The sequence below is a fragment of the Tachysurus fulvidraco genome, chromosome 6 (assembly GCF_022655615.1).
Source record: "Tachysurus fulvidraco isolate hzauxx_2018 chromosome 6, HZAU_PFXX_2.0, whole genome shotgun sequence".
Taxonomy (NCBI): Eukaryota; Metazoa; Chordata; class Actinopteri; order Siluriformes; family Bagridae; genus Tachysurus; species Tachysurus fulvidraco.
The window spans coordinates 5,595,534-5,622,281 of NC_062523.1; the positions used below are offsets into that span (position 1 = coordinate 5,595,534).

General features: G+C 37.5%; 1 protein-coding gene across 17 annotated transcripts in view; it reads right to left on the bottom strand.

Annotated features, from left to right (window-relative positions):
- ttn.2 (titin, tandem duplicate 2) overlaps window positions 1-26,748 on the bottom strand; it is a 170,885-nt gene that overhangs the window by 64,070 nt on the left and 80,067 nt on the right. For 16 of the 17 annotated variants that reach the window (XM_047814435.1, XM_047814451.1, XM_047814443.1 and 13 more), the window contains 61 exons: window positions 25,391-25,789; window positions 24,713-24,982; window positions 24,348-24,623; window positions 24,083-24,222; window positions 23,862-23,988; window positions 23,517-23,783; window positions 23,151-23,417; window positions 22,750-23,013; window positions 22,251-22,390; window positions 22,022-22,148; window positions 21,647-21,913; window positions 21,285-21,551; window positions 20,935-21,201; window positions 20,701-20,840; window positions 18,933-19,059; window positions 17,960-18,102; window positions 16,732-16,855; window positions 16,141-16,407; window positions 15,957-16,054; window positions 15,607-15,775; window positions 15,254-15,520; window positions 14,849-15,115; window positions 14,480-14,758; window positions 13,889-14,297; window positions 13,669-13,793; window positions 13,313-13,579; window positions 12,928-13,197; window positions 12,430-12,729; window positions 12,033-12,335; window positions 11,738-11,925; window positions 11,540-11,654; window positions 11,164-11,448; window positions 10,917-11,068; window positions 10,680-10,827; window positions 10,422-10,599; window positions 10,200-10,321; window positions 9,810-10,097; window positions 9,368-9,664; window positions 9,085-9,271; window positions 8,878-8,993; window positions 8,468-8,767; window positions 8,036-8,335; window positions 7,827-7,932; window positions 7,536-7,732; window positions 7,106-7,417; window positions 6,713-6,991; window positions 6,316-6,615; window positions 5,926-6,228; window positions 5,337-5,840; window positions 4,915-5,217; window positions 4,523-4,822; window positions 4,122-4,418; window positions 3,733-4,017; window positions 3,306-3,599; window positions 2,907-3,206; window positions 2,490-2,798; window positions 2,210-2,409; window positions 1,651-2,080; window positions 1,197-1,505; window positions 927-1,108; window positions 54-183 (listed from right to left, as the gene is read on the bottom strand). In XM_047814435.1, the coding sequence (XP_047670391.1) occupies window positions 54-183; window positions 927-1,108; window positions 1,197-1,505; window positions 1,651-2,080; window positions 2,210-2,409; window positions 2,490-2,798; window positions 2,907-3,206; window positions 3,306-3,599; window positions 3,733-4,017; window positions 4,122-4,418; window positions 4,523-4,822; window positions 4,915-5,217; window positions 5,337-5,840; window positions 5,926-6,228; window positions 6,316-6,615; window positions 6,713-6,991; window positions 7,106-7,417; window positions 7,536-7,732; window positions 7,827-7,932; window positions 8,036-8,335; window positions 8,468-8,767; window positions 8,878-8,993; window positions 9,085-9,271; window positions 9,368-9,664; window positions 9,810-10,097; window positions 10,200-10,321; window positions 10,422-10,599; window positions 10,680-10,827; window positions 10,917-11,068; window positions 11,164-11,448; window positions 11,540-11,654; window positions 11,738-11,925; window positions 12,033-12,335; window positions 12,430-12,729; window positions 12,928-13,197; window positions 13,313-13,579; window positions 13,669-13,793; window positions 13,889-14,297; window positions 14,480-14,758; window positions 14,849-15,115; window positions 15,254-15,520; window positions 15,607-15,775; window positions 15,957-16,054; window positions 16,141-16,407; window positions 16,732-16,855; window positions 17,960-18,102; window positions 18,933-19,059; window positions 20,701-20,840; window positions 20,935-21,201; window positions 21,285-21,551; window positions 21,647-21,913; window positions 22,022-22,148; window positions 22,251-22,390; window positions 22,750-23,013; window positions 23,151-23,417; window positions 23,517-23,783; window positions 23,862-23,988; window positions 24,083-24,222; window positions 24,348-24,623; window positions 24,713-24,982; window positions 25,391-25,789 (14,649 nt within the window). The remainder of the gene's footprint in view (window positions 1-53; window positions 184-926; window positions 1,109-1,196; window positions 1,506-1,650; window positions 2,081-2,209; window positions 2,410-2,489; window positions 2,799-2,906; window positions 3,207-3,305; window positions 3,600-3,732; window positions 4,018-4,121; window positions 4,419-4,522; window positions 4,823-4,914; window positions 5,218-5,336; window positions 5,841-5,925; window positions 6,229-6,315; window positions 6,616-6,712; window positions 6,992-7,105; window positions 7,418-7,535; window positions 7,733-7,826; window positions 7,933-8,035; window positions 8,336-8,467; window positions 8,768-8,877; window positions 8,994-9,084; window positions 9,272-9,367; window positions 9,665-9,809; window positions 10,098-10,199; window positions 10,322-10,421; window positions 10,600-10,679; window positions 10,828-10,916; window positions 11,069-11,163; window positions 11,449-11,539; window positions 11,655-11,737; window positions 11,926-12,032; window positions 12,336-12,429; window positions 12,730-12,927; window positions 13,198-13,312; window positions 13,580-13,668; window positions 13,794-13,888; window positions 14,298-14,479; window positions 14,759-14,848; window positions 15,116-15,253; window positions 15,521-15,606; window positions 15,776-15,956; window positions 16,055-16,140; window positions 16,408-16,731; window positions 16,856-17,959; window positions 18,103-18,932; window positions 19,060-20,700; window positions 20,841-20,934; window positions 21,202-21,284; window positions 21,552-21,646; window positions 21,914-22,021; window positions 22,149-22,250; window positions 22,391-22,749; window positions 23,014-23,150; window positions 23,418-23,516; window positions 23,784-23,861; window positions 23,989-24,082; window positions 24,223-24,347; window positions 24,624-24,712; window positions 24,983-25,390; window positions 25,790-26,748) is intronic. The other variant, XM_047814441.1, reaches the window with a different exon arrangement.

Here is a 26,748-nt window from a genome sequence, read left to right on the forward strand (position 1 = left end):
TCTTATACAAATAATAAGCCACTTAAAGAATTTGATAAAAAGAATAAACATACCAAGCACAATGACTCTGATATTAATATGTTTCTGTCCAGTTTTGTTCTTTGCTGTGACAGTGTATCTGCCAGAGTGAGCTCTTAAGCTCACAGGAAGTGTTACAACAGAGGTAGTGTCAGTAGATTCAACCTAATCAAAATAAAGAAATAGGAAAAAACAAAGAAAATGTATTATCCTTATATAAATACATATGTATACATCGCAAGTAAGAGGGCTAGGGTCAGATCACAGGGTCAGCTTTAATACAGTGCCTCAGCATAAGAGAAGGTTAATGACTTAATAGCTCATCTGTGCTTATTACTGTATGTACTCTCAGCCAACAGTATAGTCGGAGTCTATATACCAGAGTCTATATACCAGAGTATATAATTAGTCTGCATAATATATTCATAGTACATATATATTCATCTGTATATTATATTCATAGTACATACACATCTGTAAATTACTGTTTATAGTAATAGCCATATATTTTGTTACATCCTTCTGTAAATTTCAGTTATAATTATAGCCATCTGTATATTATGTTCATAGTACACACACATCTGTAAATTACTTTATTTAACTCATTTTTAACACTTTATTTAACTCATTTAAATCTTGTACAAACTGTATATCCTGCACTTGCTGCTTTTGCTCTCTGTTTAGACCTAAACTGCATTTCGTTGCCTTGTTCTTGTACATGTGTAATGACAATAAAGTTGAATCTAATCTAATCTAATCTAATCTAATCTAATCTAATCTAATCTAATGGAATCTAATCTAATAAATCAGACCTTTGCCTTTAAAATCTAGATACAAAATACAAGTTACAAAATACAATCTACTAAAGGTGTAAAACTATTTACTTTTTTTAAATAACATGTTAATACCTGTGAATCAACTGGCAGGGTATGAAGACGATCTTTCTTCTCTGTCTTTGCTTTGCCATCAAATTCCCAAGTAACCTTGGGAACAGGGCGCCCAGTAATAGTTACAGGGATTTTGATTGGAGATCCAGCACGGATACATAGTAATTCTTCAGCAGTGATGTCCAGAGATAATTTTGGCTCAGCTGTGGAGTTAAAAATGCAATCATGTTAGAAAATGAAATTAAAGAATTTGAATTCAGACTAAAATCCAGGTTTACATGGAAATCTTACTGTGAATGTCTTCCATGAGAACCTCTGCGGTGCTAGGACTTGGCTCAGACTCGCCAATATCATTTACTGCAATGATTCTAAATCTGTATTTCTTGAGTTCCTTAAGATTGGGAACAGTAAATTCAGTAGTTGGATGTAGATTGTCTGCATCATTCACCCTCACCCAATCAGATGTTCCCTCATCCTGGATCTCGATTATGTAACCTTTGATTGGGCTGCCACCATCTTTGGCTGGTGGGGTCCATGACAGAGTAACACTACGCTTAGTTTTATCAGCAACTACAGGAGCTGCTGGCATGCCAGGTGGTGCTAAGGTACAGAAAGACAAAAAGAACCAACGTATTTTACAAACATAAAAATACTTATACTAAACATAAACATAAAGTATACAAAAAGTACATAAAACCCATGTATACAAGAAATATGTGTTACACAAAAAAATATTTCCGCTTACTGAGGGGGTCAATAGCAGAGGCTGATTCAGAGACAGCACTTGGGGGCCCAACTCCTGCAGCATTGCAAGCCATCACTCGGAATTCATACTCCGTTCCCTCAAAGAGACGTGTGACCTGAAATTCCCAGCCTTTCAAGCCACGTTTTGAGACCAAGGCCTTATTTACTTTAGCCCAGTAGGTGGTGCCTTTCTCACGCTTCTCCATCCAATAGCCAATAATCTTAGATCCACCACAATCCATTGGAGGTTCCCATGTTACTAGCATATTGGTTTTAGAATATTCTGCAATAGCAACTTTTTCTGGGGGTCCAGGTAGGGCGAATGGATCCTTTATTTGAACTTCCTCTGTTTCACAGCCATCACTTATTCCATACTTATTTTCAGCTTTAACTCTGAACATATAGTTTCCACCTGTTACAAGGTCCCATGCCTACAAGATATAAAGTAATAGACTTAATGTAATAGTTACACTGAAAAATAATAAAGGTATCTTTAATTAATTAATCTTTAAAATAATGACAATTTAAGTCTTTAAATCTAAAAATCCTAATTAGCTTACCCCATATTTTTTCTCTATGATTGTGTTATTAACCTGAACCCATTCAGCTTTCTCGACATCCTCAACATTGAGGTCTTTCTTTTCAATAATATAGTTGGTGAGCGCACTGCCACCATTATCTAGTGGTGCATCCCAAGTCAACTGGCAAAACCCAGCTCGGATATTTGAAACTGCAACATTTCTTGGTGGCGTCGGTCGATCTAATAAAACATTAAAGAACCATTATGTGATTGCTCACTTTAAATGAAAATATTAAAGACATTATTCTAGCTTAACTTACCGAGCACCTCAACTGTGATCGAATGGCTGGGTGACCCAAGGCGATTTGAAGCAGTGACAGTGTATGTACCCTTTTCCAGCCTTGTAGTAGCTGGGATAGAAAGTTTGGTGTGTTCTGTGACTCTGTCAATCTCTTTAGTCTCAAACAGGACTCTTTCAGTGGGCTTTGGAATAACAACATCATCTTTCAACCATTCAACCTTTGGCATTGGGAGACCTGTGATTTCAACAGGAATCTCAATTGGCTCATTCTTCCTCACTCTAATCAAGTCACCTTTGAAGTGCTTCAACATGTGCAAAGTTGGGGCAACTGTAAAAGAAAATATTTAAGACAACATATAGTAAAATACATTTAAAAAGTAGGTAAGATATGTTTTGTTTTGTTTTGGAATAGCAAACATCCCAAGAAAGTACAAACCTTCATCATCCTGAATCACAGCAGTCAAGGGTATAGAAGGATCACTTTCTCCAATGCTATTAACAGCCTTTGCACGGAACTCATACATGTGTAGCTCATCTAGATTCTCCACAGTCAGTGTCAGTGCAGTGCACAAGTCTGTGGTCACAGGCTGGAAAGTAGGATGATCTTGACGTTTCTTTTCAATGATGTATCCAATAATTGGACTACCACCATCATTGCGAGGTGGCTTCCATGCAAGGGTAATGGATGACTTAGTTCTTTCTGTGTAGTGGAACTTCTCAGGAGAGGTTGGTGGACCTGATATTAAATTAAAAAAAAACACATTTGATTATTGTAGTCTTTTCAAAATAATTACAAAAAAAAAAAAATTAAAAAAAAAATTAAAAGTCAAATTACCTTGTGGATCAACTGCACGGATAGGTCCAAGATCAACTGGTGGTCCACAGCCATATTTGTTCTTGGCCACAACTCGGAAAATGTATTCCTGTCCTTCAATAATACCTACAATTTCACATTTGGATGCAGGTGTTTCAATTGGCTGTCTCCATGTGTGCATCTTTGGCTCTCTTCTTTCAACAATGAAGCCAGTCAAATCACTGCCACCATCATCATCCGGATCAGACCAGTTCAGAATCATTAACTTTCTGGTTACTACTACAGGCTTGAGGTCAAGGACAGGCCCAGGAACATCTGAATAAACAAGTTTAAGAGTAAGAATTGCTGTCTCTGATTTAATTACAAATCTATATAAAGTGACCAAAACAGTAGGGAGGTGTGTAGTTAAGAGTTTATAAGTATATAAGTATAAAATAGCAGTTCTCACCAACAACTTCAACCCTGGTCCATGCAGATTTTATAGCACTTGGGTTTGCTGCAGTTATCTGGTATTTGCCACTGTCACTTCTTTTTGAGCTTTTGATAATGACTGTGCTGTTCTGTCCTACTTCTTCTATTTCCACACGCTCTTTGTCAGGAGCTGCATCATCCTTTGTCCATGAAAGTGATGGTTTTGGTTTACCGCTTACATGTGCAGGGATCTTCAGCATCTCTCCAGCTCTTACAACAAGACCATTCTTCACAGATATATCAAGTTCAATTACAGGTTTCTCTGTTTGAGGAAGTTAACAACACAGTTATCAACCCAACCTTAAAATCTCAGCTTATAGTGTCTCCTATGTATTACATATTAAACATTGTTTTATAGTTTTATACCTGCTGGATTCCTGACAATGACAGCATCTGTCATACCAGGAGCACCTTCACCAGCAGAGTTGACTGCTACCACACGGACAATGTACTTAGCTCCTTCTCGGACACCATACACAGTAAATGTGCGAGTCTTCCATGGTCTCTCTGTGGCTCGTGACCAGTCCTTAGTGCCAGCAATTACCTTGTCAACATGGTAACCAAAAATCTCTGCACCTCCATTGTCTGCTGGAGGTTCCCATTCAACGGTTATTGAATGGTCTGTGGTGTCAACAACATGAGGAATTGGTGGACCTGGTGGCACTGAAAATAAACAAAAACAATGAATTTAGCTTTATACAACAAAAAGTTAAAGTAACTATGTTACTTTTTATATGCATTAGAAAGATGTGATGTAATTAACTTACAGATAGGAGCCTGGGCTGTTTTTGGATCAGATGGTGGACTGAATTTTCCACATCCAGCTACATTTTCTGCACAGACCCTATAAATGTATGTCAATCCTTCCAAAAGGCCTTCTACTTTAATTTCCAGTCCATCATTGATATTGCGATTAACTCTTGCCCAGTGTGTACTGTTAATTTCTCGTTTTTCTACCCAGTATCCTTGGATGGGGCTTCCATTATCATTGGGCTCATTCCAAGTAACAACCATGCTGTTAGCTGTAATGTCAATAATTTCTGGTTTCTCAGGTGCCTCAGGGGGATCTGAAATCATAGAAAATATTAAATATCAACCTACAAAAGTGATATTTAAAAACAAAAAAATACAAAAATACAGTATTGAAAAGGAAGACTACCAAATGGGTTTCTTGCAATAACAGGTTTGGAGATACATGGTTTTCCAGGACCAAATCTATTCTCAGCAGTAACTCTGAAAATATACTCTTTTCCTTCAATCAGTTTTGTCACTGGGTACTTGCAACCCCTCAGAGTTGATGTCACAGTAACCCATCCAGTTTCAATCTTGGAGTTGTCCTTCTTCTCCAATACATAATTTAGGACCTCACTGCCACCATCATCTAGAGGAGGTTCCCACTTGCAGAGGATAGAATCCTTCCTGACCTCCTCAAACCTGAAGTTGACTGGAGGTCCAGGAGTATCTGTAACATGTAAATAAAAACCTCTAAATGAGTCTGTACCCCAGTAAGTTAATAAGATATAAATGAATCCAATTTAATTGAGAGTAAAACTATATAGAAATCCCATGAATTAAAATTACCAAGAACATTAACTTCACAGGTGGCAGAGGCAACACCATGATCATTCTCCACCTTGATAGTGAAAACACCATGATCGCCTCTGATAGCATCTTTCACAAGAACGAAGGATTCACCCTTCCTTGAATTATCAATTGTAAGACGCTCATTTAGTGTTGGGTGGTATTCCTCCTCTGGCTCTTCTGGTTCCTCTGGCTCCTTTAGTTTCTCTTTCTCCTCTGCCTCTTTCTTTTCTTCCTCCTTCTTGTCATGTTCTTCTGTTGTCTTCTCCTCCTTTTTCTCTGTGTCTTCTATTTTTTCTTCCTCAGCCTTCTTTTCCTTTTTCCTTCTAATAGGCCTTTCTGGTCTCTTCTTCAGTGCCTCTGGCCTAATGGTTGAATTATTTCTCATCCATGTTATTTCCGGGTAAGGGTAACCAGAAATGTAGGCAGTTAATCGGATTTCCTCACCCCTCTTAACACTTAATCCTGATTGCAAACTGCCACTAAGGAACACTTTAGGACGATCTGAAATTGAGAATATTTAGATTATACAAACTGGTATATTGAAAAAATATATATATATAACAATTAGAAAATTTCTTGGACATACCAATTGCATCAGTGGCTTTGACCATAGGACTGGAACGAGAAGGCTCACTAATGCCTGCAGCATTCTCTGCACGAACACGGAACTGATACTCCTTTTCTGGTCTCAAGCCTTTAACGGTGTAGGACAATACTGGCACAAGGAAGTCATTGCATCTTTCAAATTTTTCTTCTCCTTTCATCATCTTCTCTAGAATGTAACCCATGATCTTGCATCCCCCATCATACATGGGTGGCTTCCAAGTTAGAGTCACAGATTTAGAAGTAGGGTTGTGAGTCTCAACATCAACAGGAGGATCAGGGGGATCTGTGTAAATATAGGATAAAACAGAAGGTATGCAATTATGTTGCCATATTGACAATTTTAGGATAAATCTTCTCTGAAATAACTTACGTTTCTGATCCTCAGCAATTACAGGATTGCGAAGCTCTATGAACTCTCCACCACCAATTTTATTCACTGCTCTGACACGGAAATAGTACTCTCCATTTTGGATGAGGTCCTTGACAGGCCAGCTCAGTTTGTTCTCACCAGACATGACATTGGCATACGTTCTCCTGCCTGCTTCTCTGCGCTGCAGGACATAGTGAAGGATAGGACTGCCTCCATCATAGTCTGGAGGTTCCCAAGTTACTTTGCAAGAGTTCTTGGTGATATCACTAGCAACAATTTCCTTGCATGGCCCAGGAAGACCTAGTGATGAAATAAATGTTATAATAATGGTGCATAATGAAAAATGTATGCACTATTAGATTCAAAGTAGTACTTATGTGTGACTGTGTAATCATACCAATAACTTTAACATTGATAGTCCCACTAATTGCACCAAAGCTGTTTTCCAGGGTAACTTTGTATTGGCCAGCATCAGCATGCAGGCAACTTGGAATTTCCAATTGGCAGGAAATGTAATTTGATGTCATTAAGATTCTCTCATCAGCTTTCATCTCTTTGCCATCTTTGTGCCATGTGATCCTAGGTGATGGAACAGCTTTAAATGGAATTGGAAGTTGCATCTTTTCCCCCTCCACAACAACAATGTCCTTGGTCTGGAAATCAATAGTCGGTTTGCCTACAAGGATTGTTAGAAACCAGTCAATTGTTTCCACATTCAATAGGCTCAAATTAAATTGTTAATAATGACAACAACTGATAGTCAATGAAACATGTAAAGGATTCCGCTTACAGTCAGAGTCTTTAGCATATACACTCTCAGAGATATCAGATGGTTCACTGGCACCAACAGAATTGACAGCACGGACTCTGAAAATGTAGTTCTTCTCAGGAACAATGCCTTCCTCCTCTCCAGCCCTGTATTTCAGTTCTTTAACTGGGCGAGAGTTAACTCTCATCCACTTTTCTGTTCCAGCCTCACAGAGCTCAATGTGGTATCCAGTGACCGGACTTCCTCCATTTCTTTCTGGAGCTTTCCATGCAATAGAGATATGGTCCCTGGCTGCCTCAGTGATATGGAGATCCTGAGGTGGAGATGGTGGACCTGGAAAAACGTAGAATTTTTTTTTTTTATATGAAAAGGCATGTATCTTGAATTGGCATATAGAATTCCTTTATTGCAAATTCTACAGACATTTATAATAATATACTGTTTAACATACCTGTTGGTTCCTCAACTACAACAATGTCTGTAGGTTCGCTTGGGTGACCAACCCCAGCCTCATTCTCAGCAAGGACCTGGAACTGTACCTCAGTGCCTTCGATGACATCAGTGACCCTGTACTTGCAGTCAGGGCCTGATGTTTTTCCAGATTTAACCCAGCGAGTTCCAAGTTTCTCTTTTTTCTCAATGACATACCTAAAGGTTTTAATATGTACAAGATTCAGAGGCACTGTTGGGGCACCATGATCAACACAAGTCTATTCAAGGCATTTGTTTAGTATTTGCATACCTCAAGATAGGTCTACCACCATCATTCTTAGGTGCCTCCCATTTAAGATCAACATGTGTCTTTGAGACATCTGTGACAGTCAGAGCATAAGGTGGTCCAGGAGTAGCTATAAGAGTTGAATGGTTAAATAATGTGAGTAGACCCCAAAATCATCAGATTTACTTGAAAATTTTTTAAATTAAAAAAAAAAAAAAAGATTTTGGGCTTACTGAATGTGTCTTTTGCCAGAACTGAGTCAACAAGTTCACAGTATTCACTAGTTCCAACAGCATTCTCAGCTGCCACACGGAATACATACAGAGAGCCATCATTCAGTGGAGTGACAGTATATATCAGTTCCTTCACTGTCGTATCCACAGCTTGCCAGCCTTTGCGTCTCACATCTCTCTTTTCTACAATATAATTTGTAACTGGAGAACCACCATCTCTTTCTGGGGCTGTCCACTTTAGTTCGGCATTGTTACGGGAAATACTAACCACCTCCAGCCATCTTGGTGGTGATGGAGGATCTGATAAGAAAGAAAAAGGTTTACTGCCAACCGGTACTAAAAAGTAGCAACTGGAAAGTAACAATGAAGGTAGCATGCATTATGTATGTATTTATTTATTTATTTATTGCTTTATTTAAAAATAAAACCTACTGAGTCTCTCCTTGCAAAGAACAGGATTACTAGGTTCACTAGGTTCACTCTCGCCTGCTGCATTGACAGCTCTGACACGGAAGGAGTATTCCTGCTTCTCCATTAATCCCTTTAGAAAATATTCAAGAGAAGGTATACCATCTGCCACACGAACCCACTCATCAGTTCCACTCTTGAGAAGTTCTATAACGTAGGACTCAATCTTAGCACCACCATCATGCTCAGGCTTTGTCCATTGAAGGAAAGCAGATGTCTTTGCAACATCCTTAACAGTAGGTTTGCCAGGAGGCCATGGAGGATCTAAAAAAAAAGTATACATGTCTCAGACGTCCTTTCCCACAGATATACTACATGGCGAAAAGTTTGATCATCTGACCATTACACAAAGCATATCAAATGCTATATTTTACCGATAGGATCCTTGATCATGATCTGGTCAGTCTCTTTGCTTGGTTTGCCTGGTCCAGCAAGATTTTCAGCCAAGACACGGAACTTACACTTCCTCCTTGTGGGCAATCCTTTTACTCTGTATTCACCACAAAATATGTAAATATGAAAGCTGTGCATTTTGCTATAAACCTCTTCTTGTATCTAATTTGTGTACTGTAAATTCTCACCTCAAATTAGTATCTGTGACTGGTATTTTATTGCATTTTATCCACTTATCAGCATCTGGCTCAAACCGCTCAACCCAGTAGCCAGTGATGGGACTTCCTCCATCTTCATCAGGCTCAATCCAGGTCAGAGTTACAGCATCCTTAGAAATATCTGATGCCTCAAGTTTGTATGGAGGTCCAGGTGGATCTAGATAAAATGTTAGTAAAATATATTTGTTATTATATGTATGTGGGAGTCAATTATATGTTTTGTAAAAATTTTGTAAAGATTAATTTTACATACCAAAGGAATATCTAGCAATAATTGGAGCATGTTCAGCTGGTGGGCCGATGCCAAATTGATTCTCAGCATAAACTCTAAAGATATATTCTTTGAAAGTCACAAGCTTGGTCACTTTGTAGTTGGTCTGCTTTATAGTTGAAGACAGCTTGTACCAGATTTCACTGTCTGTAGCCCTTCTTTCAACAATGTAGTTCGTCACCTTTGAGCCTCCATCATCTCTGGGTGGATTCCAGGCCAGTAAACAGGAATCATTGGTGATTTCAGATATATCAAAGGCAGCTGGAGGGCCAGGCTTATCTATACAAAGGTAAATGCATACATTATATTCATGATACAGTATCTATCTTATTATCTTTCTTTTAGAAGAAATAGTATTTTTTTAAAGGGTGGTTTTATTATCCCCTTCCATTAGCAGATATGTTATATAGAATAATTACAATACCTAGAATGTTGACATCAACAGTTGCAGTTGCACGACCACTGCTGTTAACTGCCTCAATAATGTATGTTGCTGAGTCATCCCTTTTTGTCTTAGCAATTGACACAGTGGAGTGACCAGGCTTGGTATCAATAGATATTCTGTCATCTTCCTTAAGGATAAGGTCAGCCTTGGTCCATTTGACTTTAGGTTCTGGTTTGCCTGTTATGTCTGCAGGAAGTTCAATCTTTGTACCAGCCTTTGCAGTTAAGCCTGCCAGGATTTTTGCATCCAAGTGAATTTCTGGAGGTTCTGTAACAAGTGGTAAAGAAGATTAAAGGCCCTGGTGATCTTGCACATACATATAATAGACAGAGATGATAAAAAAAAGGAAAAAACATTTTCTTTACATACCTTTAGGATCAACAGCCAAGATCTCATCAGTTGCCTTAGTAGGTCTACCTGAGCCTAGTCTGTTCAAGGCCCTTACACGATACGCATACCACTGTCCCTCTATCAGACCAGTTACCTCAAGCCTAGGGTAGAATGTAAATGATTGTAAAGTCTATGTTTTGTGTATGTTTATCATAACAAAATGTAAAATAACCACATATTTACTTATTTTTGTTCACTTACTTGAGATCAGGCATTGGTTCTCCACATGGCTCCCACTTGTCAGTGCCACGCTGGCATTTGTCAACAGTGTAGCCTTTTATTGGAGCACCACCATCCCATTTTGGAGGTTCCCAGGAAAGGAATATTTTGCTGGATGATTTGTCTCTCCATTTAAGATACTCTGGTGGATCTGGAACAGCTGTGTAAAAACGAATGATTTTTTTTTCTGTGCTTTCTACAAATCTATATGGTGATTGTGAATTTTTCATGATCACTTACTGGCTGGTGAGGACACATTTACAGGATCGTCAATGTATGCAGGCTCTCCTGGGCCACACTTGTTGCAGGCAATAACCCTAAACAAGTACTCCTTGCCCTCAATCACATCTGTGATGGTGTATTCCTGGTCTTGCACACCACTAATAACCTAAAGTATAAATTTTTAAATATATAATTTTGTACATTTTAAATTTATAATCGAGCAGAAGCTAAATTAAAGGTTTGTGAATTGAATACCTTAACCCAGGTCTTTCTGGTCACTTCACGCTTCTCAACCTGATAGCCAGTCAGTGGACTGCCTCCATCATGGTCTGGTGCTTCCCACATAAGATGCACATGTTTTCTAGTTACTTCTGCAACCTTAAAGTCCTTGGGTGCACTTGGACATGCTGAAACAATAGAGATAAAGAGTAAGTTTTATTCTTGACAAAAGACAACCAAACTGATGACTAGACAATGAACTGAGACAATGAATTGAACATACCAATGACATTGACATCAATCTCTCCAGAGACACTGCTTACATCGTTCTCCAGTGTCAGTGAATATGTGCCTTTATCAGGCCGCACACTTGGAGAAATGACTAGCTCTGTAAATGTGCTCTTTGTGACCATGGACACACGGTCACCAGCAGTGAGCTCCTTTTCACCAAAGGTCCACTTAGCAGTAGGTGTTGGGTATCCAGTGATGGGGACACGGATAGTAAGAGGCTGAGGAACAATGACCTCCAGGCCATCCTTAAAGGCACTCAAGTCCAGTGTAGGTGCAACTAAATGAATTAGAATTAATACAGTAGCAACATTTGAAATACTCTAATGTAAAAAAAATAAAAAATTTCTTGGAAATGGTTCTATACTTACAGTGTGGGTCATCTGCCAGCACAGGTCCAACAGTATTAGATGGGTCAGACTGACCAGCAGCGTTCTCAGCAATTACTCTGTACTTATATTTCATTCCAAATTTAAGACCTGACATCTGGGAAACACATACAATTGATATAATAAAAATAAATATAACAAGACAACCAAAGAAAAATGGTTGGGGAGTCAGAAGTTTACCCTGTATGAGAGGTCCTGGCAAAGCCTGGCATTACATCTCAGCCACTTGTCTGAATCTTCCTCACATCTCTCAATAATATAGCCAGTGATCATACTGCCTCCATTTCTAAGAGGGGTTTCCCATGTCAGCAGACATGAATCCTTGGTCTGTTCAGAATGTGTCAGATTCAGGGGTGGGCTTGGTCTCTCTGAAAAAGTTAATCACATGCAGAATTTTAGAATAAATTTGAAAATAATGTTTATATAATCTAAATAAATAATTGATTGAATGAAAGGTGAAGAATATATTTCTAACCTATAGGGTCCATGATTTTAACTGGGTTAGTGGCAGCACTTGGCTTGCCAGGACCAGCCTTGTTCTCTGCTCTTACACGGAAGATGTATTCCTTGTTTTCAATAACATCATTAATTATAGCTGAACGATCTTGTGCTTTAGTCACCATGACTGGAGACCATTTTACAGATGTTCTGTCACGGAGTTCAATGATGTAGGATGTGATTTCAGATCCACCATCAAACAGAGGTGGTTCCCAGGAGACTGTGGCACCAAACTTATTTACATTTCCAACAGTGACGTTTTGAGGTGCATCAGGAACATCTGAAATACAGGTAATTGAAACGGGAAAAAAAGTTAAATAATTTTACTCTTACAATTGAAACAGCACCCTAAAAAAATAAAGAAGTTGGCTTACCAAACTTATTCTTAGCTTGAACCGCTTCATGTGTTTCAACATTCGGACCACTTCCAACTCTGTTGCATGCACAAACACGGAAAAAGTACTTGGAGTCTTTCTGTAGCCCAGTGACCGTGTACTCTGTGGTATCAGCACGGTCAGTCGCCAGAGTCCAGGTTTTTCGCTTGACATCACGTCTCTCCACAACATAGGCTAAGATCTTGCTTCCACCATCACTTTCAGGCTCATCCCATGCAATGCTGACCTCTCCATCAGCAGTATCAACCACATGCAGGTTCTTCACAGGGCCAGGAACATCTGCAGAGAGAGAGAGTACATTATTTACCAAACCCAAATCCCTTGATGACAGATGAATTAGGATTGTTGACTCCATTTTTTATTACATTTAGGCATCACATATGTCCAAAAACAATAGCTTATATCACTTCAATAAATTAATGAATAAGATTTATATTAGAAAATAAGTGAAAAGAATTGTTTGATATACAAACTCACCAATAACTTTTAGATTAATGAAAGCCTCCCCCTGCCCATGCTTGTTCTTGATGATGACCTTATACCGGCCCTCATCTGACTTCTTAGGGTCTTTCAAACGGTACTCTGCTTTGTCCAGTGTGGTATGAAGATTTTCAGTAGGCAGGCTAATGTTTTCAAAGAACCATTCAGCCTCAGCATGTGGGTAGGCATTATATGGAACTGACAAGATAAATGGTTTCCCAGCATCTGTCACCAGGTCCTGGTCCATTGTCTTAATCTTTGGCACAGCTATGCAGGGGTTAATCAAAGATTAATTAATTTTAGACATTATGGTGAATACAATTATATGCATTTCATTTCATTTATTTTAATTCACCAATTCATAATTATATTAAAACATTACCTGCAAGCTCAAGCTTGGCTTTTGCATCCTTGTCTTTAGCAATAACTCTGTACTCTCCCTGATCACGAGGTCTAATTTCACATACTTGAAGTCTGTGAATCTTGCCTTCACTCATCATTTGGTATTTGTCACCCTGGACAATAGTCATATTGTTCCTTAGCCATTTGACTTCTACTCTGTCTTTGTTGAGCTCAACCTCGTACACCACATCTGAGCCAGGGGGCTCAAATATATCGATGGGTGGTCTGATAATCTCGACAGGTGTTTCTGAACAAAAGTGGAATAGCATTAGACATATTTAATTCATAGGTAAATGAAATAGAATACATTCACACATTCAGCAAAATTTAGTGCACCTTCAACAAAGAGACGAGCCCTTGATTTTTTGTCATCTACACCACAAGCATATTCACATTCATCATCAGGTCTGCACTCCTTAATGCGTAGTGTGCAGGTCTTTCCATCACGCTCAAAATGATATCTGAAAAAAGCAGTTCACAAGATTCATTAGCTATTTCATGATCAAAAACACACAACAAAAACACAATGCTTACAATAGAACAGGAAGTTCATTACCGTGGACCCTCTCTGATCTCTCTGCCATCTCTGTACCATTTGATTTCAGCCTTTTCTTTAGAGAGTTGGCAGGTAAATTCAGCATCTTCAAATTCGGTAATTGTTTGGTCTTCGAGTTGGGTGATAAAATCTGTAGGTGCTTCACTGATAATCAATTCAGCAGTTGACTTATCAGCACCAGCAATGACCGAGTACTCCCCTTCATCTGCCAGACTACAGTCTTTAATGGTCAAAGTGTGCTTATCCTTGTCAACGCGATACACAAGACGCTTACTGAGTGTAATCTCCTGTCCTGCCTTCATCCACTGCACAGTCACATTTAGTCTGTTTACTTTACATGAGAAGCTGATGGTCTTCTTCTCTTGGGTTTCAACATCGTCCAAAGGAACAATGATTTTCAGATCCTCCTCTGTAAACAGAAATATTAGTAATTACATAATGTGTGTATATATATATATATATATATATATATATATATATATATATATATATATATATATATATATATATATATATATATATATATATATTATTGATTTATGAGAAAATAGCTTGAAATACAGGAATAGATTATTTATGTATGCAACAAACCTTGTACAGTAATCTTGGCAGAACTCTTGACACACTCATTACGTTGATTGGTCAGCGTTATAGTGTAAGTAGCTGCATCTGACCTTTCAGCATCTTTAATTCTTAAAGAATACACATTGTATTTCTGGGTCATGATAAATTTGCTGCTATCAAATATTGTTTCATCATTCTTCATCCATTTGGCCTTGGCTTCTTCTGTGTTCACCTCACAGTTGAGAACAATCTCTTGTGCTTCACTTGCCGTTGTGTCCTTGAGGGGTGTGATAACTCTGAGTTTCTCTGCATTAAATTGAAAAACAAAAGTAAGCTGTAACTTTACACAGTATTTGCAGCAATTAAATTATTGTGGAGTGAATGCAGAATCCATACCAAGGACTATCAAATCGGCAGAAGCTCTTGTAGCACCAATGAGAGCCACGAAAGTGCCTTCATCACCAATCTCACATTTCTTCACTATAAGGACTCGTCTCTTGCCATCACAAATAATTTCATACTTGTCATCTGTCTGGAGTTCTTTGTCACCCTTGAGCCATTTGACTTCATAAGAGTCTTTGGACACAGAGCACACAAACTCAGCTTTTTCACCTTCAACCACTTCCTGGCTTTGAGGTCTGGAGATGAACTCAGCAGCAAGTTCTAAAGGAAGGAACATTTGGTCATTTTTCCTTACACAAAAATATGTTTATATATATATATATATATATATATATATATATATATATATATATATATATATATATATATATATATATATATAAATTCCAACTCTCTAACCATTGATTCTCAAGTTTCCTGTAGTTTGGGAGCTGGGTAATTTGCAGTGGTATTCTCCAGCATCTTCCATATGAAGTGCCTGGATAATAAGGATTCTCTTTCTGCCATCTGCAACATGTTCATATCTACCACCATCAGGCAATTCCTGGTCACCTTTATACCAGGTAACCTCTGCAGTGGACTTGGAGACCTCACAGATCAGTTTAATACTGTCAGTTTCAGTGCCTTCAACATTACCCAGGTTCTTTGTGAATCTAGCCTCCTCCTCTGCAGTAAGAGAGACCAAGCAAAGGTAAATGATTTTGGATGTTAAATAACGATACTAAACATAGTGAAGATCAACAAAAACTGACCAACAACAGTAAGTATTCCTGAGGTCTTGGAGGTCCTTGCATCACATTCATATTCAGCTTCATCATCAAACACTGACTTGCTAATGATGAGAATGCGTTGAACACCTTTGGAAATTATATCATATTTTTTGCCTTTTCTGATTTCATTACCATCCTTGAACCAGCGAACCTTTTGGAAGAATATAAAAAAATATCAAACACAGGATCCAAATAAATTGTATAAATACAGTTATTGATTGTAAAAATATATTATATAGGCAATTTACTGCCATTTAAATGTCTATACAAATTAAAGATTTATAGATCAGCAACTAATAGTCATGCAGCAAAAAAGGTCAGAGTCAAAATACCTTGGCATTTTCTCTGGAAACCTCACACTCAAACTTGGCAGTTTCTTTCTCCATTACCTCAACATCATGGAGTGGTTTACTGAACTCAACATGTGGAGCTAAAGCAAATAACATATTTCTCAAATGGCACCATACATCTCAAAGGTTGCATTTTAATTATAAGCTTTTACTTTAATTCACTTACGTTCAACATTTAGAAAAGCAGAGGTCTTAAAGACTTTGGCATCACAGGTATATGTCTTTGAGTCATCAAGTGCACAGTCATGGATGATAAGCTTTCTCTTGCGGCCATCAGCAACCATCTCATATTTCTTTGTTTTACGGATTTCCTGTCCATCTCTAAACCACGTGACCTCTGCATTTTCTTTGGAGACTTCACACTCTAGTATAGCAGTAGCTTCTTCCTCTACAGTCTGGTCCTCAAGTGGCTTGGTGAATTCGACTGGAGGCTCTTTAGAACAGATCATACAGTGTCCATTGAATGCATGTACAAATGTCTTTCTAAAACTTTCTTAATTTGACAACATTCGAAATCATCTTTAATTTTAAAGCATAAAAACAGTCACCATTATGATCATTTACCAAAATGTGTTCAACTTTGAAACCCACTTTTAAAATCACAATTTGAAACATGGCAGTTAAGCTGACAAAAATGTTTGGCATCTTTCTAATTTATCAAGAGCATTTATATTTGATCCAGCTATCAACATAAACAGTATAATAATTGTTAACATTTAAGGCCAGAAGAGAGTGTCATTTATAAAATGAAACCTACCTTTTACAATGAGGTTGGCCTGGATTTGGAAATCTTTTGCAGTGAGTTTTACCTCTCCTGCTTCAGTCAGCTTGACATCTCTTAGGGTCAACGTGTGGGTTCTGCCTTCAGCTCGGGCTACCACCTGTGTAAATCAAACAAATTGATAATGTAAGTCTCCCTTTGCCCTAGCATACACTATTTACTGCTCCCCTGCAATAGACATCAGCAGCTGAGAAGCAAGAACTAGTCTCAGGTTCACACCTCTGCTTTTAATACTAGAGACAACACTAGACTGAGAGGCTGTAAAGCAATATACTCCACTTACAGTACATGGATCTTGTGTAATACATCGTATTAAGAGCTGTATCACAATTAAACATAACATAACAATCAATCTAACAGCAATTAATCAATTTGACTTCATTATAACCAATTTCAGACTCACTTACAAATCACAAAAAAATTTTAATCAAATGTATTAAATTAATATATTATATTATAATATATTACTATTTATAAAATAATTATGTAAAAGAATTTTATAATCCAATCCATATAATTACTCATGACAATAAGCGATGCAAGTCATTACCAGAAAATAGGCTGATTTCACTGTACTCTACCATACAATTAGTTGTACCATATTACAACATATTACAAGCAACAAAACGATATCTTTAGTTAAAACTAAACTAAATAAAATCAGAAATAAGGTACATTGATCTTTGAGATACCTACAGCACATGCAGCACATGTAATCACTAAAATGGTTTCACAAAACAAGTTTATATCATAAAAAAATGTTTAACTTTAATTTCCGACTGTCAAATATTCCTCTTGCCACCTGCCACTTAACATGGACATTGAAGCAGTTAAAAATAACCAGAGGAACGCTTGCAGGGCAGAATAGCCCTAAGCCTTATCGCAAAACCCAGATCAAGTAGTCAAGTGTAGCCTGATCCCCACAGGTCCTTATATGCAGAAAGCATGTAGGTAGCATTATACTGTATCATATTGTACAAAATGTGAAAATTAATGCTGTATTTGCAAATTCAATGTAAGCTTGACAAGACACAATGTGTTTGTGTGTGCTTGCAGTTGTATCAAATCACCACGCCACCATGTAGCAGACAGATACTCCTCAATCACAATTAAGCCATTTGTGGGTTACTGCAGTTTTGTAAATAATATTTAAGGCATTAATTATACAAGCATAACATAAAGCAGGTTATAGATTCACACTTACTCTGTCGCTTGGTTCCAGCTTTGTACCCCCAAGGAACCACTCCACAGATATTCCCTCGTATGACAGTTCGCAGTCAAAGGTTGCAGTCTCTCCAGCTGTAACTGTAACATCCCTGAGAGGCCGTATGAGGCCTATCACTCGTGCTTTGGATTGAGGAGAAGACATTGTTAGTCACCTCCAAGTTCCAAGAGAGACCTTAAATCCTTTAACCACAAATCCACATTGCGTTTTCCAGCTGACAACAGGCCACTGCTCTGGAGCTCTATAGCCTCCAGAACAAGTTAGCTTGGTGTGGGCCTTGTCAGTGAGGGAGCTACCTCATTAGCATATTGGGTGTCCTTAAGATGTTTATAGCCATCAACAAAATGGCAAGAAGGGGGTCGAAGGTGGATCTGTTGAATCTCTGCCAATCACCAATGGACCTTCTCTACATATGGTATGTGACTTTTAAAATAGCCATGCCTCTGATTGGCCACCTGCCCACCTCTGTCAAGAGCACTGACCAGTCTGTTACCGTCAATCAACCCCTTGGAATTTTCCAGGAAAAGGGGAATGCCAAGGTATATGTTACCCTATGCTAACACATCAACTTGTGTCATAAGGACGCTTTTGCTTTTAGAATGCAATTTCTATGACTTCCATGAATTATATACTTTTATTCCACAAATATATCATTAATCAAAATGCATATGTGATTGATCTTATCACTGAAATAAAATATTTGTCTTTTAGGATCTTTAGTATGGCATGGACATCTTTTAACCTGATAATGTAGTATGTATTATGTAGTATGTAAATTGTTTGATTTTCTTCTTTAATAATTTACACTTCTTTTTCCTTTTATTTGGAACTTGATAGTAGATTTTCCTGATCATGGTGGGCATAGTGATAAAGTATCCTTGCTGGAACATATGTCTTCTCTGGTATCTAAAGTGTCCCCTGTGTATGCACACCTTCTCTGTATCATTCTCACCTTTAACTCTGAGCTGAGCACTAGATTTAGCATTGGCAGCACTGAAGTCCACACCACCAGCCATGTCCTTCCGTACATTGTAGAGAATCAGCATGTGTTTGGTGCCTTCTTCTTTAATCTCACAGTCCTAAGGATAAGTGGGAAAAAATGCATTAGAATTTCACAATGAAGTGAAAAACATGCTGTCCCAATGTCTCAGCTGAGTGTATAACATCCAAAATTCAATTAAATCTGTAATAATAAAATCATAACTAATAATAGAATAATATATATGGCTGTCAAACAATTTTTAACATGTGGAGTTTGGAGTTTTTAAGTCATATTCAGTATAATCAGTATAATTTGATTCCCACAGACTGCAATAAGAACTAGATTTGTAAAGTTCGTCACGACAAACTTTGATGTTGGCTTGCAAGTAGTCGCAAAGGCCGGTGCATTTTGGAGGCAAGTGGACAGAAAGATTGTGAAAGCTACTGGACTGCTAGGGTGCCAATACCTTTGAAGGTGAGCGGACATAAGCATGTGATGTGATCCGAATACCCCTGAGGTAGTTCCCCTCATTGTGCTGAGTGTTTTGACATGTCACATGTCCATGTTGTGCAAATTTTACATTTTCACGTGACTTCACGTTACATGACCATAATACCCGTGGGGTAGTTCGCCTCATTGTGCTGAGTGTTTTGATATGTCACATGTCCATGTTGTGCAAATTTTTAATTTTCACGTGACGTCACGTGATGTGACCAGAATACCCGTGGGGCAGTTCCCCTCATTGTGCTGAGTGTTTTGATATGTCACATGTCCATGTTGTGCAAATTTTTGATTTCACTTGTTTTGGGGGCGGGGCTACCCGTGACGTCACATGGTGTCGAGTGACGTCACCAGAATACCCGGTGGGGTGCCAATACTTTTGGCAAAAAGTGGCTACTCAGGGTTTGGACATTTCATGTCAATACTGCAGTCATTATGGTATTCTACTTATTATACTGCATAGAACAGTACATGCAATTCTTAATGTTGGATGTATTGTGTGTGTGAGAGCTTAGAGGACTTTTCGGAATTCCCCATTCAAGTCTATGGGATGTTCGACCGTCGACTACGGGAAAACCGAAAATTCCGTCGGAACTCCGGAATAAAAATTTTGTCCGGAATAAGGTCCTAAAGAACCTGTCCAAGTTCGGTGTAAATCGCTTGAAAACTTGCCGAGTTATAAACCTCAAAAGTTTATAATAATGGAAGTCTATGGGAAAAAAGGCCACTTTGAGCTTCCGTACTTGGAATGCCGAAATTCTGATCGCTTAGAAAAGTAGTAGCAACAAACTTCAGACCATCCGAATTTGGTGCATGTGGCTCAAAAGCCCTAGGCCACATTTTTTTTTATAAATTTTTGTATAATAATAATAATAATAATAATAATAATAATAATAATAATAATAATAATAATAATAATAATAAGCTTATAATGGAAATCTACAAAGCCAACATAATGACACGTAATTAACATTTTATATAGAGAACTAAAATTTCCTATTAAGCAGGAATATTTGCAGGATAAATGTGTTAAGGCTAAATAAGACACATAGTGCTATTTTCCTGGTTATCCTGGATAGTTTTCTGGTATCTAAAATATTTCTCAATTCTGTTAGATATTTCTTTATTATTATATCAATTTTTAAATGATTATATTTACATTTCATAGAAAGTAAAATGAGGCAATTTAAATAAAATGGTAAAATGTACAATGAACAAAACAGAACACAGCATTTACCGGTGACTGGTGCAAAGGCTCTCCTTTGAGTTTCCAGTTTCCATGGACATCTTCCTCTGAGATCTCTGTCTCAAAGCGAGCAGTCTCAGTCTCTGTAACTTCCACACTGTACAGTGGCCGGACAACCTTTATATCACGATCTACACAGGTTATATGACAGAAAGCATAAACACTTTTGCTGGGTCCATTTAGTAGTTGTTTTTTTATTTGGAAATTCATAGGAAAACCACATACCTTCAATATTCAGCTTAGCAGTTGTTTTGTCAGTGCCACAATCACAGGTATATTGACCAATATTTCCCTTATCAGCCCTCTTAACTGTAAGAGTACGTTTCTTGCCATCAGCCTTGATGATGATATTTTTGGAGGGGATAATTTCCTTTCCATCCTTGAACCATTTCACCTCAGCAGAGGGTTTGCTCAGTTCACACATCAATACTACCTCATCTTTCTCAACTGCTGTGTAGTCCTGTAGCTTGGTAGTGAAATAAGCTTCTCCCTCTGTTGATTAAAACATAAGCATATGATCTGCTGTGTTTTACCACCACTGTGGACAAAAATCTCAAAATATATCAAGCACTTACCAAGCACCGTGAGCATTGCCTCACAGCTTTTTCCAAGGGCCTCTGCTTTGATCAAAGAAGTATCATCAATTGACACCTCCTTGATGGACAGAGTGTGGATCTTGCCATCTTCAGACATGTGTACCACTTTACTTGGGTGCAAGCGCACATCATTTTTGTACCATATTACTTGAACTTTGTCATGTGAAAGTTCAATGCTGAATTCTGCTGTCTCACGCTCCTTTACTGTAACATCCTTGATAGGCTTGACAAACTCAAGACGAATGCCTGTAAAATAGAGTGCAAATTGTGATCCTTTCAATAACAGCACTTACATCTCAAAATAATAAATTGCTAAATGTGTTTTCTGAGAGAATAATGACCTTGAATAATAAGTTTGGCAGATGTTCTCTTGTCCTCAGCCTCAAACATGTATTTAGCCTCATCTTCAAAAGCAGCAGATTTGACAACAAGAGTGTGCCTTTTCCCCTCTGACAGAATGTCAAATTTATCATCTGCCTGTAATTCCTGGGTTCCCTTCAGCCACCTGAAGGATTTTGGTTCTCGTGATATTTCACACTCAAACCTTGCTTCATCTTTCTCATATACCTGCACATCACTTAACGGTGTGAGGAAAGTAATTGGAAGCTCTACAAAAGAAATAAAATCAATTAGATTTTTTTTTTTTTTAAATTGTACTCATTGAACATGAACATGACAAAAAATAAAATAAAAAAATAGAAAGATTAAACGCAGACCTTTCACTTTCAGATTTGCAGCACACTTAGCATTGGCACCCTGGAATGAAACTTCACCTGTCTGGGGAACTTTGCAGTTGTACAAAGTTAAAGTGTGCTTAGCTCCATCCTCAATTATTTCAACATCCTATAGAAACAAACATAAATATATAATATAAAGGTAAGATTTGTATTTAGTTAATACAGTGATCAAAATGTTTTTGTTTATCTTTGTGGTAAATGATCATACCGCTGACTGAGACAGAACCTCTCCTTTCAATTTCCACTGGCCATGGACATCATCCTCTGAGAGTTCCACTTCAAAACGTGCAGTTTCACCATCATAGAGCTCAACACCATACATTGGACGAACAATCTTAATGTCACGGGCTGGAAAAGGATAGTCGTAGTAGATATGCATTAGATTTAATACTTACAATATAGTGGCACAAGTATTTCTGTTTTAATGGTGATTACATTCTAAATTACTTAATGTCACTACAGTCTTTACTGATGCGCTTAGTTTTCAAATAACAGATATTTCGAATATTTTTTATTTAATCTTGTACTTAAAATCATGAGTTTTATCCATTCCTTATTCTCAGAATGGTCCATCTCAATTCCCCAATCAGACTGGTATTGAGAATATGAGGGTTATCAATAATAAATCTTAATAATGAAAAGTTACCAATGTAACAAAATATTTTAATTGAATTTTAAGAATCATTGCTGTATCCTATAATACTTACCTTCAATGTTCATAGTGGCCATTGTTTTGTCTGTTCCACAGTCACAGACATAATGGCCACTATCTTTGTTCTCCACTTTCTTAATGTGGAGAATTCTTCGGTTACCCTCAACCTTCATGGAAACCATCTTTGAGGCCTTAATTTCAATCTCATTATGGAACCACTTAACCGGGACATCTTTGCTCAGCTCACAGTCAAGAGAGACATCATCTTTCTCAACTGCAGTGTAGTCTTGAAGTTTAACTGTGAAGTATGCGTCTCTCTCTGAAAACAGAAATATCAGAAAGTGAAAAACTTAAATAATCTGAATAACACAATGCAAAAAAGATATATTTCACTTCACAGGAGGCCAGTAATTACAAATATTAAAATATCAGAACAACACCCCTCAAAAATATTACCTAAGACGGTCAGTTTTGCTGTAGTTGATATTCCTTTAGCCTCTGCCTTTATTTGGCAAGTATCATCTAGTGTGACTTCTTTGATTTCTAATATATGTCTTTTTCCATCAACATGGGTAAGCACTGTTCTGCTCGGATGCAATTTTGTTTCATTTTTGTACCATGTCACTGGCACATTTTCATGAGAAAGCTCAATCTCAAACCGAGCTGTATTACCTTCCTTCACAGTTTGATCCGACATTGGTGAGATAAACTTCAGTCTAATACCTTTAACAAACAATTAGTTGAGTTAAGTTATACCATGAAAGAAACTTGGTCTGGATTATCCTGCACCCACATTATGCAACAGTTTGAACCATGACTTACCCTCAACAGTCAGTTTGGCTGTTGATGTTTTGCTTAAGACCTCAATACTGTAATCTCCCTCATCATCAAACTCAGAGTGGTTTATAACCAACATGTGCTTCTTTCCATCATCAATTATATCATATTTCTGGTCTGATGATATAATATCAGATCCTCTATACCAAATCACTTTAGACACATCTTTAGTGATGGTACACTCAAACTTCGCTTGTTTCTTTTCAGGCACTGTAATATCCTTCAGTGGTACTACAAAGTCCATTTCAATTTCTGGGAATTTAAATAAAGATTTTCCAGTATTGTCATACATATATTAATGAATGAATTCTCTTTTGTTAATCAACATACCTTTGACTGTAAGCATTGCGCTTGTGATTGCATTCAGAGCTTGATATGTTACTTCTCCCGCTTGATCGAGCTGAACATTTTTCAAAGTAAGGAAACGCTTCTTTCCCTCTGCTCTGATATCACATGTCTTAAAAAAGAAACACAAATAGAGATTTTGTCCAATATTACAGTTTATCCATGTGCACTGTGAAATTATCAAACTGCTTTTGCAAATGTCTTACCGGCGATCTTGTTAAAATCTGCCCTCTAAGTTTCCATTCTCCAGGCACATCCTCCTCAGAGATTTCAGTATCAAAACTGGCCTCTTCTTTTTCAACCACTTCGACGCTTGCAAGGGGTTTTAGGATCTCAGCTTCACGTTCTGTATTATTATTTATGGAAAAAATGTTATATATATATATATATATATATATATATATATATATATATATATATATATATATATATATATATGATGATATGTCATATATATGATATGTCACAAACCTCCAAGTGTCAGTTTTGCCGGGTATCTACGACCTTCAACTTCAATAGCATACTCATCAGCATCATTTGGTTGAGCATTCTTAATAGTCAGAGTGATGTCTTTTCCATCCTTTTTGACTTCAGTCTTATCTGTGGGTTCATTTGGAATCTCTTCATTCCCTTTGATCCACTTCCAGTTGGGAGTGTCTTTGACAAGCTCGCATTTGAAAGTAGCAGTGGCCTTTGGTTTCACATGCTGGTCCCTTAGTGGTTTCACCAACCAGTCTCTGATGATCTCTGCCAAAAAAAAAAAATTACAAAGTTTAAACACAGAAGAGTCAAGCTTGAGTGGATATGTGATTGTAATAGGCTTACTTTGTACTTACCAATGATTTTAACATTGGACTGAGTCTTGAGATTTTCACACTCGCATGTGTAAACTCCAGCATCGTCATCATTTGAATCCTGGATTGTTACAGAACGTTGCAGTCCAATGACACTGATGGCAACCTTGCCAGCAATTTCTGAAAGTGGCTTTCCATCCTTCTTCCAAAGCACATCCCTGTCTTTGCTTAACTCACAGGTCAAGTACATGGGCTGCCCTTTAATTACAGACATTTCCTCTTCCAGGTTCTTTGTGAATCTCACAGGCAACTCTACAAAAAGGAAATACTGAGTGAGATCACCCTTCTCTATATTCAATATTTTACTCTTCAAATAGAATGCATTGTGTCCTTGAATTGTGTATAGTGCTTTCACACATTTATTGGTCTGTTTGTAGAGTCTGAGTAAGAAAGAAGTTAACACTCCTGTATAGTTTGCTTTCACATTGCACATACTTAAATCAAAGTTTTTTGTTTGTTTGTTTGTTTGCTTCTGGTTTTTGTGCATCAAATGTTTAATTATTTATTTTTTCTATCATTCATAATCTCATAAAAGCTGTTTTAGCTTGCATTCGAAAGTGATTGCTGTGTAAACACTACCATACTGAGGGAATAAATCACCAGTGTTTCACTCAAAGGGACTAAACACTAGATGTGTAAAAACACATTCGTACATATTACCTTCAACAATTAATTTAGCAATGGAGGTCTTCTCTTTATTTCCAAGCTTGGCAACACATGTGTATTCTCCTGTGTCAGACAGCTGGACATCAATAATTGCAAGTTTGCGGTCTTTTCCATCAGAAGTAAACTTGTGCTTTGGACTCTCCCTAAGGTTACTTCCATCTTTCATCCATGAAGTTATAGCAGTAGAAGGAGAAACCTGACACTCAAACACAGCAGAAGAACCAATAGACTCAGCCTCCTGCAACACAATGTCTTTAAGCTCCTTTACAAACTTCAGAGGAACAGCTTTAAGCGTGTATTCGAATGGGGATTGTCCTGGAGGTTTGTCACCACCAGCACCAGGTTTCAGTCCTCTTCCTCGTCCACCATCTCCAGGAGAAGGAGTTTGTTTCGCTATAATGCAAATAGAGGGGATTGTTAAACATTTGAAAGATAAAACTATTCTTATGGGTGCTGTTTGTCAGTGAAAAACTATTATTATCATAATAGTATAAGTATGACATAAGAATGACTTATGACACTATGTACATGACCTCTGGTATTGATGATCAGAATTGAGTTCATAGTGACAGTGGTATTGTTTTTATATTAGAAGTAAAATGTACTTACAGGAAGAGGCTGTCAGTGCTCAACAGTAAACATGTTTTTGACATTGGCACCAAATGTATTTAAATCTTTAGCATGCATTAAACGAATATAAGATAGAAAAGTGGTGACAGTTCACTTACTCTGCATCATTTTTGACAAGTATATGATAAACCCAAGGTATTTTATTGCTGTAATGCTAACTAGCTAAAATCAGCTAGTTACCAAGACGTCTACCCAGGGGCGGTTCTAGGATTTCATCTTTAGGGGGTTTTAGCTCTCAGTGAGAATTTAAAAGAGTTTTATATTATATATCACTACATAGTAAGCCAAAAGTTATGGTATTATTTAAAATGGCAAAAGTGAACACCAAAATTTTATGCATGATGTAATTATGCCAGTCTTGAATCAAATCAGTTCATGTATGCGTGCATTCGCTACAAACGGTGTGTCCAAGGAATGCATTAATAAAAAAAAATATTCACAAGACAAAGACCAAATCAATAAATGTTATTTTTATTTAGTATTGAATGGATTGTTTGCATTAATATTTTGTTTGTTCTATCAACTCGTAATAAGAATAGTGAAATTTCACTGCTTTTGGTTGCCATCTTTGTGGCTTTCCGCTGATTAACGTTATAGATGTGCTTCTCCGTTCAGATAAAGTAGACAGCTGATGACTCACTTTTGAAAGACTACAATGCACATGCTTAAAAGCAAAGTATTAAAAAATCGCTCTTGGATCAAACTGATAAATAATTTGTTTT